The 12,852-nt window shown below is 35.1% G+C and overlaps 1 protein-coding gene, 1 long non-coding RNA gene and 2 other non-coding genes across 4 annotated transcripts; 3 read left to right on the plus strand and 1 right to left on the minus strand.

Moving 5' to 3' along the window:
* The first annotated feature begins 2,983 nt into the window (after window positions 1-2,983).
* LOC132032586 (uncharacterized) lies at window positions 2,984-6,685 on the plus strand. The gene is made up of 2 exons (XR_009408546.1): window positions 2,984-3,511; window positions 5,353-6,685. It is a non-coding gene; the product is annotated as an uncharacterized LOC132032586 (long non-coding RNA).
* Window positions 3,216-3,430, minus strand: LOC132035713 (small nucleolar RNA U3). Its single transcript, XR_009409429.1, has one exon. It is a non-coding gene; the product is annotated as a small nucleolar RNA U3 (small nucleolar RNA).
* On the plus strand, window positions 6,347-6,506 carry LOC132035593 (U1 spliceosomal RNA). Its single transcript, XR_009409329.1, has one exon. It is a non-coding gene; the product is annotated as a U1 spliceosomal RNA (small nuclear RNA).
* Window positions 6,686-11,298: 4,613 nt separating the features above from the next.
* Window positions 11,299-12,028, plus strand: LOC132034638 (uncharacterized). Its single transcript, XM_059425022.1, has 2 exons — window positions 11,299-11,507; window positions 11,635-12,028. The coding sequence occupies exons 1-2, from the start codon at window positions 11,299-11,301 to the stop codon at window positions 12,026-12,028; spliced, it is 603 nt and encodes a 200-aa protein (XP_059281005.1).
* The last annotated feature ends 824 nt before the right edge of the window (window positions 12,029-12,852 follow it).

Raw genomic sequence — 12,852 nt, forward strand, 5'->3', positions numbered from 1 at the left:
AAAAAAGTGTGAAAGAAAGGAAAAAAGAAAGAAAGAAAGAAAGAAAGAAAAAAAAAAAAAACCATCCAATAACGCATGAAAATCATGCGTTAAAGGACCTAACGGGTCCGTCTCCGTTAAGCCCTTTAACGCATGATTTTCATGCGTTAAAGGTACTTTTGTACCTGTTTTTTTTTCCTGGAATATTTTGGTTCATACCCTTTTTTTTGGGTTATTTTGGTTCCGGACCCGTTCTATGTCCGATTCACAAATCACAGTTAGGTAAAGTCGATTGCTTTACTTTATACATATTCTTGCTGCCCCCAAAAAGTTCATAATTTTATCCTTAGGCCTTCAGCAAATTCCTTTTGGAGAATCTCACTTAAAACTTTTGGGTTTTGGAGAAAAAATAGCGTGTTACTTTTTGGATATCATAAAGAAACATTTACTCAAAGTCAGTATGTAAAATGAGAGGCGTCATTAAAAGTTTCAAAAGAAAAAATATTAATGAGTTTATACGCTGAAATCGGCTCTCCCACCTATCAGACTAGTCTTTTGGGTTGGACTCTCCTTTTTGGTCTATAACAAAATGATTAAATTTCAATCAATTCTCTTAATTATTTATGTTAGGAAGTTATATCATTTTGGGCAATTTGCACGATTGCCCTTGTTCGGGGGTAGTCTTTAATTTTTACCCTTCGCCTAAAATACCCCGATGTTCTGGGTTCGAATCTCAGTTCAGTTAAAAAAAAAATTCGCAAGGCAGACTTTCGTAGCAAAATTAGGCCTAATCGGGAAAAAAAGATTTTCTACCTTGCAAAATTTCGCAAGGCAGACTTTTCGCGAAATCTTGTCTTGCGATTTTTTTTTTTTGTTACTGAGCGGGGTTTGAATACAAAACCACGGGGTATTTTTGACCAATTTTTTAAGTGAATGGCAAAAATTAAAGACCAACAATTTGAGAGGCAAAAATTAAAGACCAATGCCTCTTAAGGGCGATCCGTGCCAAAAAAATGTATCATTTTCCCACGTTTTGAATGAACTAACAAAACCCCTAAACTAAAATGGTTTATTTTTCATATTTAAAAAGGCAAAGGGTTAGATCTTCCCTTCAACTATAGGATATTGCGTGCATATGCCCGTCGTTTAACCGTTGTCCCACATATGTCCTTACCGTTACATTTTGGGTCACTCGTGCCCTTGATTTAATGAAAATATATTGGAGGACATATTTGTTCAGTTTCGCATGGTATAAGGGCATGTATAATTTATTGAAATTCCTGAATATTATCCCACAAAAACAACAATATGGCACAAAATATCAGTACATTCTAAAACATAAAAAACATTTGCAATTCCAATCCATCCACTATTACATGACATCTAAATTATACAACAACAAGATCGAAAACAATTACTATCATCTTTTAAAGATTGTTTTCACAAATAAGAACACCATTTTCCCTTTTTAAAAGATTTTTCTTTTTACTAATGATAACATTCTTTTTATTTTTCAATTTGTTGACGAACTGGATAGTTCTTTCTGGAAATTTTTCGTCTTCCCAGTCCAAATATCTACACAATATTGCATGCAACAACTGCAGCAACAAAAAAATTTATTACAGATCTCACAAAAAAAAAAACCCACTAGAAAAAAGGGATAACTTGCATCAGACTTATGACATCTGAAAAAAGGTCTCCCACAGCGTTGAAATTTTGATAATAATAATAGAGAGAATATTACGTTTTAAGCATTTATACGATTTCTTATGTAAAGTTTAATGTGGTCTGGCTCTTTCGCGAATTCCACGCATAACAGAAATTTAGTAGAATTATTTGGAGTCCATGATGTGAGATGGAGTGAAGCAACTCCACATCCACAAAACCTTTCACAACTATTTGAAGAACTCGAAGCTTTCGACATTTCATAAACAAGTGAAAGAATAAGAGAGCAAAGTGTGAAGTTTCAAAATGTAGTACCAAAAAATCATTGGCTAGCATAAATTGCAATACAAAAAAACTTTAAGAACTACTGGTAGAATATGTAGTTCAAGAATTTCAATGAATCAAATATGCGCCTATACTATGCGAAACTAAAAAAATACGCCCTTCAATATTTTTTTTCGGGTTTTCATTAAATCAAGGGCACGAGTAACCCAAAAAGTAATGGTAAGGGCATACGCGGGACAACGTTTAAACGATGGGCATATGCGCACAATATCGTATAGTTGAAGGGCGGATCTGGCCCTTTGTCGTATTTCAATTTATGCTTAAATTACCAATAAAAAATACTCATTTTTATCATAAAAAATTAATTATTAATTAGACAGAGAATTACTCCTCCGTCTCAAATTATTAGTCGTGGTTACTAAAAATAGTTGTCTCAAATTATTTCTCATTTTAAAAGTTTAAGGCACAATTAATTATTTTTTCTCATTTATCCTTAGTAAGCTTGTGTCATTAATGAAGATGACAATTATAAGAATAAATATTTAATTGAGAGATTATAGTTTAGACGTGAATAAGGGTAAATTTAGTCAAATATCCCTCTAAATTAATATTTTTTAAGAAATATATAAAAAAACATAAATAATTTGAGAAAAGAAGACCACCGATAATTTGAGACGGAGGGAGTACGTAACAATGAGGGCCCGTTTGGCCATAAATACCAAAAAAAAAATTCACTTTTTTTGGAATTTTTGGAGTTGGAGTTGGAGTTGTGTTTGGCCATAGTTTTTGAAATTGTAATTTTTGGTGAAATGTAGTGTAAAAAGTGAATTTTTTTTGAAAAATAAGTTTTTCTTGTTTTTAGTATTCCGGAATACAACTCCGGAAAAAAGTGAATAATTTTTATGGCCAAACGCTAAAAGTAAAAAAAGTAAAAAAAAAATTCAAAAAAAAGTGAATAATTTTTATGGCCAAACGCCCGCTGAACATTTCGAAATATCAAAATCTCGTAAGCAAAGTAATACAATATAATACTAATACCTTTGAAATCCAAAAGAAAGAGAGAAGTAATTCGAACATTTATTAAATTCTGTCAAGTATCTGGAAGGTTCTCCTTTCCATTAAGATTTTAGTCATATGCAAATTCAGTTCTGCTCTTGTAGATTTTGCTTAGTTCATACAGATTGTTGTTACCCAGAAAATTTCTTCCATCTGCTTTGTGCCCAACAGCCATGGAAACAGTCCTCAATTGGGAAAATTACAAAATGTGTGCAGCAAAAAAAAGTGAGAATCTGTCAGACAGCCATTAGACCATCCCAACACCGTTGACGGAGCTGAGAACGATCATCTACGGCGGCCATGAACCCGAAGGCCATGGGTGCTGTTAATCACGCTCTGGTCAAATGGCCACGTGTCATCAACCAGACTTAGTTTCCTGTCTCCTTAGAACTCAAGGATACAGTGGTACGAGCCTATAGAACAGATCCTGTTCAAGTAAGGTCGTGACATTCCTTGTCACGACTCTTGCTTAAGTAGCAATTTCCAGCATAGTGTTCTGCCGATGTGGGACAAGGAGCAACTACAGGTACAATTTTTATGACAAGAAAAAAGGGAGAAGTTTTGCTTGGTTAGTGTTCCTTCATATGTTCTACTAATTTGAAATGATAAGCTGACCGTTGATGTAAGAAATTCATATGGGATTATTGAATATCGGAAGATTTGAGAAGTTTCCCATGATAGGAAAGAGAAGAAATTTCGGGGATGGAAATTATTTTCCTACAAAATGTTTTATTGGAAAATAAGAGTTGTTTGAATGGGCTCATGACTTTTAACTTATATTTTGGCATTTTGGCTTAAAAATAAGTGTTTGTTTTTATTTTATCCAAACACTATAAAAATACTTAAAAGCTATTTTGGCTTAAAAGCACCCAAAATAAGTCAATCCAAACAGGCTCTAAGTGGTATTTTACTTATTTTCTAATGTTTGATAATTAATCAAAAAATATTGTCCCAAGAGCATTTATATTTTCTCTAGCAAAACACTATCGGGGTGGGGCTCCGGACTCGGCAAAAAAAATTACACCGTATATATAAGGTAATTTCTTATTTTTTATGTACATATATAGATTTTGAATACCCTGAACACAAGAGAAGTGGTTGTTTCAGTGGTTTAGGAGGTTCAAAATTCACCTTGAGCTACTAAGTTCAAATTCCAGACATTACATTTTTATTTTTCGAACTCCTCAGTGAAAATCCTGAGTCCGCCACTGGGTTCGGGGTGCCGGGGGTGGGATGGTCAAGCGGTGGGTTTGGGGGTGTTGGGTGAATGTAGGAGACAATGAACTTAGAATGCCACTTATGAAACTTGTTTTCCCTACTTCCGTTAGCAAAGTTATTTTCCTCCATACCATACACACAATTGGTGTCAAATGGGTTGTCTAAATTGCAACACAGCCATTAAATGAAATGCCGGAAATAATTCCTATGTATCTGTGTGAAGTTGGAAGAGTTAGTTTTGAAAGTTAGAAAGTTTTTGTCTATGTGTTTTTGATATGCAATTTTTTCTCCTAATGTTCTTTCACCTAAATGATGAGCTGAAGAAAATGGATGAACAGCTAAAAAATGACAGAAGCTTTTCTTGTAAGCAAGGTCTCAGTCTCCTTTAAGCTCAGAGGCGTACGTAGCCTGTAAGGTTGGGGTTCAACTGAACCCCAAACTTTGGACGCGGAGCCTAAACTTATGTGTAAAAAATTATTAAAATTGCAATAAATAGTAGATATGAACCCCTAACTTTAAAAATATAATGGATTTAATGCTAAAAATCTATAGATTGAACCCATAAAGTTTAAATCCTGGATCCACCTCTGTTTAAGCTAAAAGATTACGTATCGAAAAAATTGTAATTGTAATTGTAATGCTAAAGGGTACAATTGAAATAAGCAGAGCTCAAAATTTTGGCACCTAAGTTTTAAGACAAAGGGGAGCTTCTGATAAATTATTTTTGAATGACAAGTTCATAAAGCTAAATTATTTTGACTACCATTACCCAAAAACTAAGATAAGTGATTTCATTTCAATTGTATTGCACTACCAAACTATGCCTAGATATGACTAAGAATCTGATACAACCATATGTCAACGCCTTGTATTCAAATGTTTGAATTGAGCAAATAATTTGTCCTGAAAATACAAACCAGCTTCACTAATACACTGGGGTGTTCTTTATTGATCTTATGGATAGTGAAGAACAGCAGTATTCCTTTAATTAGCAGATGTGCAGAGGCCCTTTCAATAGTTTTGATCATGTCTGCAGTTCATAAAGATGTTTATTTGGAGCATTTGGATGTATGTTTGCGTAAACTATGACAATTCATTTCTGATTTTTAGCTAAGGCACAGGGATAAATTTATTTCAACTGTTCTTCAGATAGCTGCAGTTTTTAACTTGATTTTGACGCTTCTTGATGGATTCTGAATATGAGCTTCTGTTCTACGGTGTTTGAAATCATTATACCATCACCAATGCCTAACAGAACTGTCGGCCTTTGTCAGCTCCTCTGTTGTTTGCCGGACTTAATGTTGTTTGGTCTCAACGATAACTCCTGTTTGCGATTTTGTATGCTTCCGTCCTTATTGGGAAAGAAGAGTAAGATACATATTTTCCATGTATGATGTATCCTTATGATGCTGCAAATTATTCCTCCGTTCAGAATTCAATGTCTTACTCTACAGCTTTATGTTCATCCTTGTTTATACATCATCTGGCCATGTTATTGTGTAGATGAGAATGAGGAATCCATTAAATATAATATTAGTATCATGTGGTTCACAGAACTCTCATATGTTGGAATCACATGAAACTCTTAATGATTATGCCTCTTTAAATGAAACCTTAATTACGATTATCATCAACAGGTGCCATCTTGCTGCTGCTTTGTTTAGCTTGTTTTATATGTTGTTGATTACGCAGAGAACTTAGTGGTGTGTTTTCACCAACACCATTCAGTAAGTTAAGCAGAGAGGTGTCTGCAATACCATTGAATCCTCATTGTTCATCTGCTTGCTAATTTTGCCGTCAAACACTCTGGATTTGGATGCAATAAGAATAGAAAGATCTGCCGAAGGTCGCGTTGCTGGCTGCGGTTCTATGTATCTACAGTATGACACTTGAATTTTCAAGATCAATTTATATATTATCGTTCTTCTGATTTTTGTGTTGCAACACTAGTGTTTACTTCATAGTTATCATGTATATTAAAAGAGAATCAAATATATGCTCCATTGATTTCTTTTCTCTATTGCCAAACAGAAAGCTAAAGAAAGAACAATGTCATTTTAACTGATTCTCCCACATCACCAGGAGGGAAAAGAAGTGAAGCAAAAGAACTAGTATAAAACATGGGCTGGGCACACAGAGTAACATACTTACCTGGACGGGGTCAATGGGTGATCAATAAGGCCCATGGCCTAGGTTGGTGACCTCCATTGCACTTAGGAGGGGTGCCCGCCTAAGGTCGGCCCAAGTGGTCGAGCCTACGTCATAATTTGTGGCAGAGGGGGCCTGCGTTCGCGCGGCCCCTACCCAATTCAAGTCTAAACTTGTGCATCCCTTGAGAAATTGGCCTGCTTGTTTATTCTGACGTTGAATTTTAATGGAAATTCCAATAATATGTTGCGTGAAGTTCACATTTGTTTCATCCTGTTAATTTGAGATTAAATCATACTTATGTATGAGCAATTGGTTTAGTAATGTTTTAATAGCTACATAATTCATCGCGTAAAGGCAAGTCGAGTCGATCGTGCTTTCAATTTGTAGATCAGCACTAGTGGGCCGCGCGAACGCAGGCCCCCGCTTTCAAGTCTAAACTTTTTCAGTCCATTGAGAAATTGGTCCACTTGTTTAATGTGACAACGAATTTTCATGGAAATTACAATAATATGATGCGCGAAGTTAAGTGAGTCCGGAACCAAAATGATCCAATAAAAAACCAATTGAACCAAAATACCCTAAGAAAAAAAAGGGGCACCAAATTGTCTTTAACGCACCTTTTTTATGCGTTATGTAAAAAGGTGTTAACGTCCCCCGTTAACATTCGTTACCCGAGCTTTAAAAAAAAAAAAAAAAGAAGAAAAAACTTGCATAGCGCAGTAAATAGATGCGCTATGTGAATCCAATTAACAAGTTTGTTGTATTATAATTTTGTTGCCAACTTTCTGACAAATGGCATCATTGTAAGTATTACTCTCTCCGTTTCAATTTATGTGAACCTATTTGACTGGGCAAGATATTTAAAAAAGAGTGAAAACTTTTGAAATTTGTGGTTCAAAATATGTCTTGAATATTTGTGTGGCTGTAAATCATTTCATAAAGTGAATTTGTTTTCAAATTAGGAAGAGGTCATTCATTTTAACACGGACTAAAAAAGGAAATAGATTCACATAAATTGAAATAGAGGGAGTATAATTTTGTTGTCTTAGAAAATGATTATAATTCTTCTGTAAATATTATATTTTCGGTTGCCTAAGACACTTAAATTAATAAGGAGGGGAAGTTATTTTTCGTAAGCATAAGCTAAGTATTATTTTTGGCTGTCTTAAAAAATGTTTATAATTATTTTCTAAAAATAAATATAAACCACTTAAATTGATACGGAGATAATTATAATTATTTTCTTATAAAAAATGTAACACGCTTAAATTGGCACGGAGGGATATTATTTTTTCGAAGCATAAGTTAAGTGTTATATTTTTTTGTTGTCATAGAAAATGATAATAATTATTTTCTAAATCTTATATCATCGGTTGATTTAAAAAATGATTAAATTATATTTCTAAAAAGAAAAGCAAGACACTTCAATTGATACGAATTTGGGATATTTTTTTCGTAGGCATAAGCTAATTTTATATGCTTTGGTTATCTTAAAAATTAATTATAATTATTTTTATAAAAATGTAAGACACTTAAATTGACATGAAGGGGATATTATTTCGAAGCATAAGCTAAGTGTTATATTTCTTGTTGTCATAGAAAATGATTACGATTATTTTCTAAATCTTATATCTTTGGTTGTTTTAAAAAATGATTAAATTATTTTCTAGCCTAATTTTATATGTTTGGTTATCATAAAAATTAATTATAATTATTTTTATAAAAATGTAAGACACTTAAATTGATATGAAGGGGATATTATTTTGGAGCATAAGCTAACTGTTATATTTCTTGTTGTCATAGAAAATGATTATGATTATTTTCTAAATCTGATATCTTCGGTTGTTTTAAAAAATGATTAAATTATTTTCTAAAAAGAAAAGCAAAACAATTAAATTGATACGAATGGGATGTTTTTTTCGCAAGCATAAGCTAAATCTTATATTTTTGGTTATCTTAAAAAAATCTTTAAAAAATCTACAATTATTTTCTATAAAAGAAAGTAAGACACTTAAATTGATACAAAAAGGATATTGTTTTTCCTAAGCATATGCTAGGTATTATAATTTTATTATCTTAGAAATGATTATAATTATTTCTGAATATTACATTTTTTGTTGCCTTAAAAAATAATTATAATTATTTCTAAAAAGAAAAGTAAGACACTTAATTAATACGGAGGGGATATTATTTTTCATAAGCTAAGTCTCTTTTTTGGTTGTCTTAGAAAATAATTATAATTATAAACTAAAAAGAAGTATAAAACACTTAAAATGATACAGAGATGTTATTATTTTCTTAAGCATAAGTAAGTATAACTTATATGTTTGGTTATCTTATAAATAAGTATAACTATTTTTTAATTAAAAAAGTAAGACATTTAAATTAATACGAGGGATATTATTTTTTTCTAAGCATAAGCTGAGTGTTATATTTTTGGTTGTCTTAGAAATGATTATAATTATTTTTTAGAAAGAAAAGTAAGACACGTAAATTAATACGAAGGGATAAGCCTATATTTTTTTAGAAAATATATATGATCTTTTTTAAGACAATCAATAAATATAAAACTTAGCTCATTAATGATGCAACGCAAATAGACACGACAAACCTTCATTAATACTCCCTCCGTTTCAATTTATGTGAACCTATTTCATTTTTAATCCGTGCCAAAAAGAATGATCCCTTTCCATATTTGAAAATAATTTACTTTTATGCAATGATTTATAGCTACATAAAATATATGTGCCTCATTTTACACCACAAGTTCAAAAGTCTTCTTTTTTCCCTTAAACTCCGTACCCATTCAAATAGGTTCATATAAATTAAAACAGAGGGAGTATATAAGTTGATGCCTTAGCCTATTCTTAGACCGTGGATTAGTTTGGAAAATTTTGTCTTTGCATAGCGCATCTATTTGCTGCGTTATGCAAGGTTTTTTTTTTTTTTTTTTTTTTGAAGCTCGGGTAACGAATGTTAACGGGGGACGTTAACACCTTTTTACATAGCGCATAAAAAAGCTGCGCTAAAGGTATTTTGGTATCCCTTTTTTTTTTCTGGGGTATTTTGGTTCAATTGGTTTTTTATCGAGTCATTTTGGTTCCGGACTCATTTACAATGGGATGGTGAGGTAGCATGTCACGTGGTGTTCATCACACCGAGTTGTTAGAGCCATGTCAGATTTGTTGTCCTCCTTGGATAATTCTAATGGAGGGGTATATTTGGACTCAAAGTATAATGGCAAGAATATATTTGAAGTATAAAGAGGGGTATATTTGGCCCTTTTCCGATAGTACATGGGTATATTTGGCCCTTTTCCGTTTGTAAATTGAAGGCTCTAGATGGGACAACAACAACAACATACCCAGTGAAATTCCATAATGTGGGGTTTGGGGAGGGTAAAGTGTACGCAGACCTTACCTCTATCTTGGAAGGTAGAAAGGTTATTTTCGAAAGACCCCCGGCTCAAGAGAAAACTTGACAAAAAAGGTTAGATACGGATAATTAGATCAAAGCAGTATTAAAATGTAAATAACGAGATAAACAAATGATAAAACAAGCCTAAAAAAGGGCAGTAGCAACCACAGATAAATATGGTAAAAAACATGATATAGCATTATGAAAAAAGGCAGTAACTACAATCGATACACAAATGAACTAATCACAATACAAGAAATAACAGAATGTAACAGAAGTCGAAGGGTAAGAAACTATACAAGTAATACTACTACTACTACTATGGACCTACTACATAGGGCAACACATGGCTACCTACCCCCCTTCTACCCTAATATGTGTCCTCCATAGCCTCCTATCTAAGGTCATGTCCTCAGTAAGCTGTACCTTCACCATGTTTTATCTAATCACCTTTCATAAATATTTGTTCGGCTTACCTTTACCTCTCTTGAAACAGTTCATAGCCAACCTCCCACACCTCCGAACTGGGGCATTCGTGCATCTCCTCTGCATATGACCAAACCATCTTAGCCTCATTTTTCGCATATTATCATTCACCGAGGCCACTCCCACTTTGTCCCTGATATCTTCATTTCTAATATTATCTCTCATAGTATGCCCGCACATCCATCGCAATATCCTCATTTCCGCAACTTTAATCTTCTGAACATTAGGACATAAATTAATATAGGAATATTATTGATATTATTGTTGTTATTTTATCATATATCATATTTCATATATATAATAAGTCTCACTCTTGGACTTTCCTCGAGCTTTTCGGTTGGTGGTAGTCAACTCGACTTTCCCGAAGAGGGAGGAGCACTTAGTAACTTTTCGTAGTTCACGGGCTAAGACTCAGATAGACTATTTGCTCCTCAGGAAGAATGATAAGGGTTTGTGTAAGGATTGCAAGGTTATTCCGAGCGAGGGTCTTACGACCTAACATAAGCTCTTGGCGATAGATTTGGAGATCAAGAGGAAGAAGAAAAAGAAAAGAGGTGCAGGTGACCAGCCTAGGATCAAATGGGGCAGCTTGACGGCGATCAGTACACTGGAGATGAGGGAGAAGTTGATGGCTATGGGGGCATTGGGGAGGGGGGAAGGATAGTGGATATGCGAACATGATGTGGGATATGACTACTAGTTGCATTAGGGAAGCAACTAGAAAGGTGCTAGGGGTCTCGAGAGGTAGATTTGCTAAGCATTAAGGGGACTGGTGGTGGAATGAAGAAGTCCAAGGGAAGGTAGAGGCGAAAAAGGTATCATATGCAAAGTTGGTTGAAAGTAAGGACGAGGAGGAAAATCGAACGAATAGGGAAGGGTGTAAGATGGCGAAGAAGGAGGCGAAGTTAGCGGTTACGGCGAAAAAAATGGTAGCTTTTGAATGCATGTATGTTGAAGTTGTGGGCAAAAAGGAGTATAAGAGGTTGTACAGGCTGGACAAAAGATGAGAGAAAGGAAGGACCATGACCTGGATCAAGTGCAATGCATCAAGGACGAGGACGACAAGTACTGCTGGAGGAGGCACTCATTAGACGGAGATGGCAGTCTTACTTCCATAAACCCTTGAACGAAGAGGGGGACAAAGGCATTGTGTTAGGGGATTTGGAGAACTCAGAGAGCAGTAGCAATTTTAGGTATGTTAGGTGTATTAAGCTTGAGAAGTTTAACGGGGCTATTCATAGGATGCACAGGTGAGAGCACCCGGGCCTGATGAATTCCTGTGAAATTTTGAAAGAGTGCAGGCATGCTAGGTTCAGAGTGGCTGACTCGGCTGTTTAATGTCATTTTTAAAACAGCAAAGATTCTCGAAGAATGAAGGTGGATTAAGATTATTCCGTTGTACAATAACAAGGGTGACATTCATAGTTGCAATAACTATAGGGATATCAAGCCGCTAAGCCATACTATGAAAGTTTGGGAGAGAGTGGTGGAGATGAGGGTGAGGAGGGGCGTGACTATTTCATTGAACCAGTTGGGGCGCTCAACAACAGAAGCCATTCATTTTGTAAGGAGACTGGTGGAGCAGTATAAGGAGAGGAAGAAGGACCTTCACATGGTGTTCATTGACCTTGAAAAGGCTTACAACAAAGCTCTTAGGGAGGTTATATGGAGGTGCTTAGAGGCTAGTGGTGTGCCTGTGGAGTACATTAGGGCGATCAAGGACATATACGAGGGAGTCAAGACCCGGGTAAGGACAGTGGGAGGTGACTAAGAGTACTTCCAGTCGTGATGAAATTGCACTAGGGATCAGCTCTTAGCCTATTTCTATTTGTCGTAGTGATGGATGTTTTGACATGGCATATCCAAGAAGAGGTACTATGGTGCTTGTTACTTGTGGATGAGATAGTGCTGATTGATGAGATCAACAACGGAGTTAACGATAAGTTGGAGTTTTGGAGACAGACCTTGGAGTCTGAAGGGTTCAGGTTGTATAGGACCAAGACTGAATATTTGGAGGGTAAGTTCAGCAGCTTGACCCATGCGGCTGACGTGGAAGTAAGGCTTGACTCACATGTCATCCAAAAGAAAGAAAGTTTCAAGTATCTTGGGTCTATTATTCAAGGTAATGAAGAAATTGACGATGATGTCACATATCATATTGGTGCGGGGTGGATGAAATTAAGGCTAGCATCTGAAGTCTTGTGTGATAAGAAGGTGGAACCAACACTTAAAGGAAAGTTTTGTAGATGTGGTTAAACCAACTATGTTATATGGGGTAGAGTGTTGGCCAGTAAAGAACTCTCACTTTCAGAAGATGAAAGTTGTGGAAATGAGGATGCTGCGGTAGATGTGTGGGCATACTAGGAGAGATAGGATTTGAAATATAGATATGTAGGACAAGGTGGGAGTGGCCTCGATTGAGGACAAAATGCGGGAAGCAAGGCTGAGATGGTTCGGGCATGTGAAGTAGAGATGTATGGATGCCCCAGTGCGGAGGTGTGAGAGATTGGCTATGGATGTCTTCAGGAGAGGTAGATGTAGGCTAAATAAGTAGTAGGGAGAAGTGATTAGGCAGGACATAGTGCAATTACAACT

The sequence above is a fragment of the Lycium ferocissimum genome, chromosome 10, assembly GCF_029784015.1.
Source record: "Lycium ferocissimum isolate CSIRO_LF1 chromosome 10, AGI_CSIRO_Lferr_CH_V1, whole genome shotgun sequence".
Lineage (NCBI taxonomy): Eukaryota > Viridiplantae > Streptophyta > Magnoliopsida > Solanales > Solanaceae > Lycium > Lycium ferocissimum.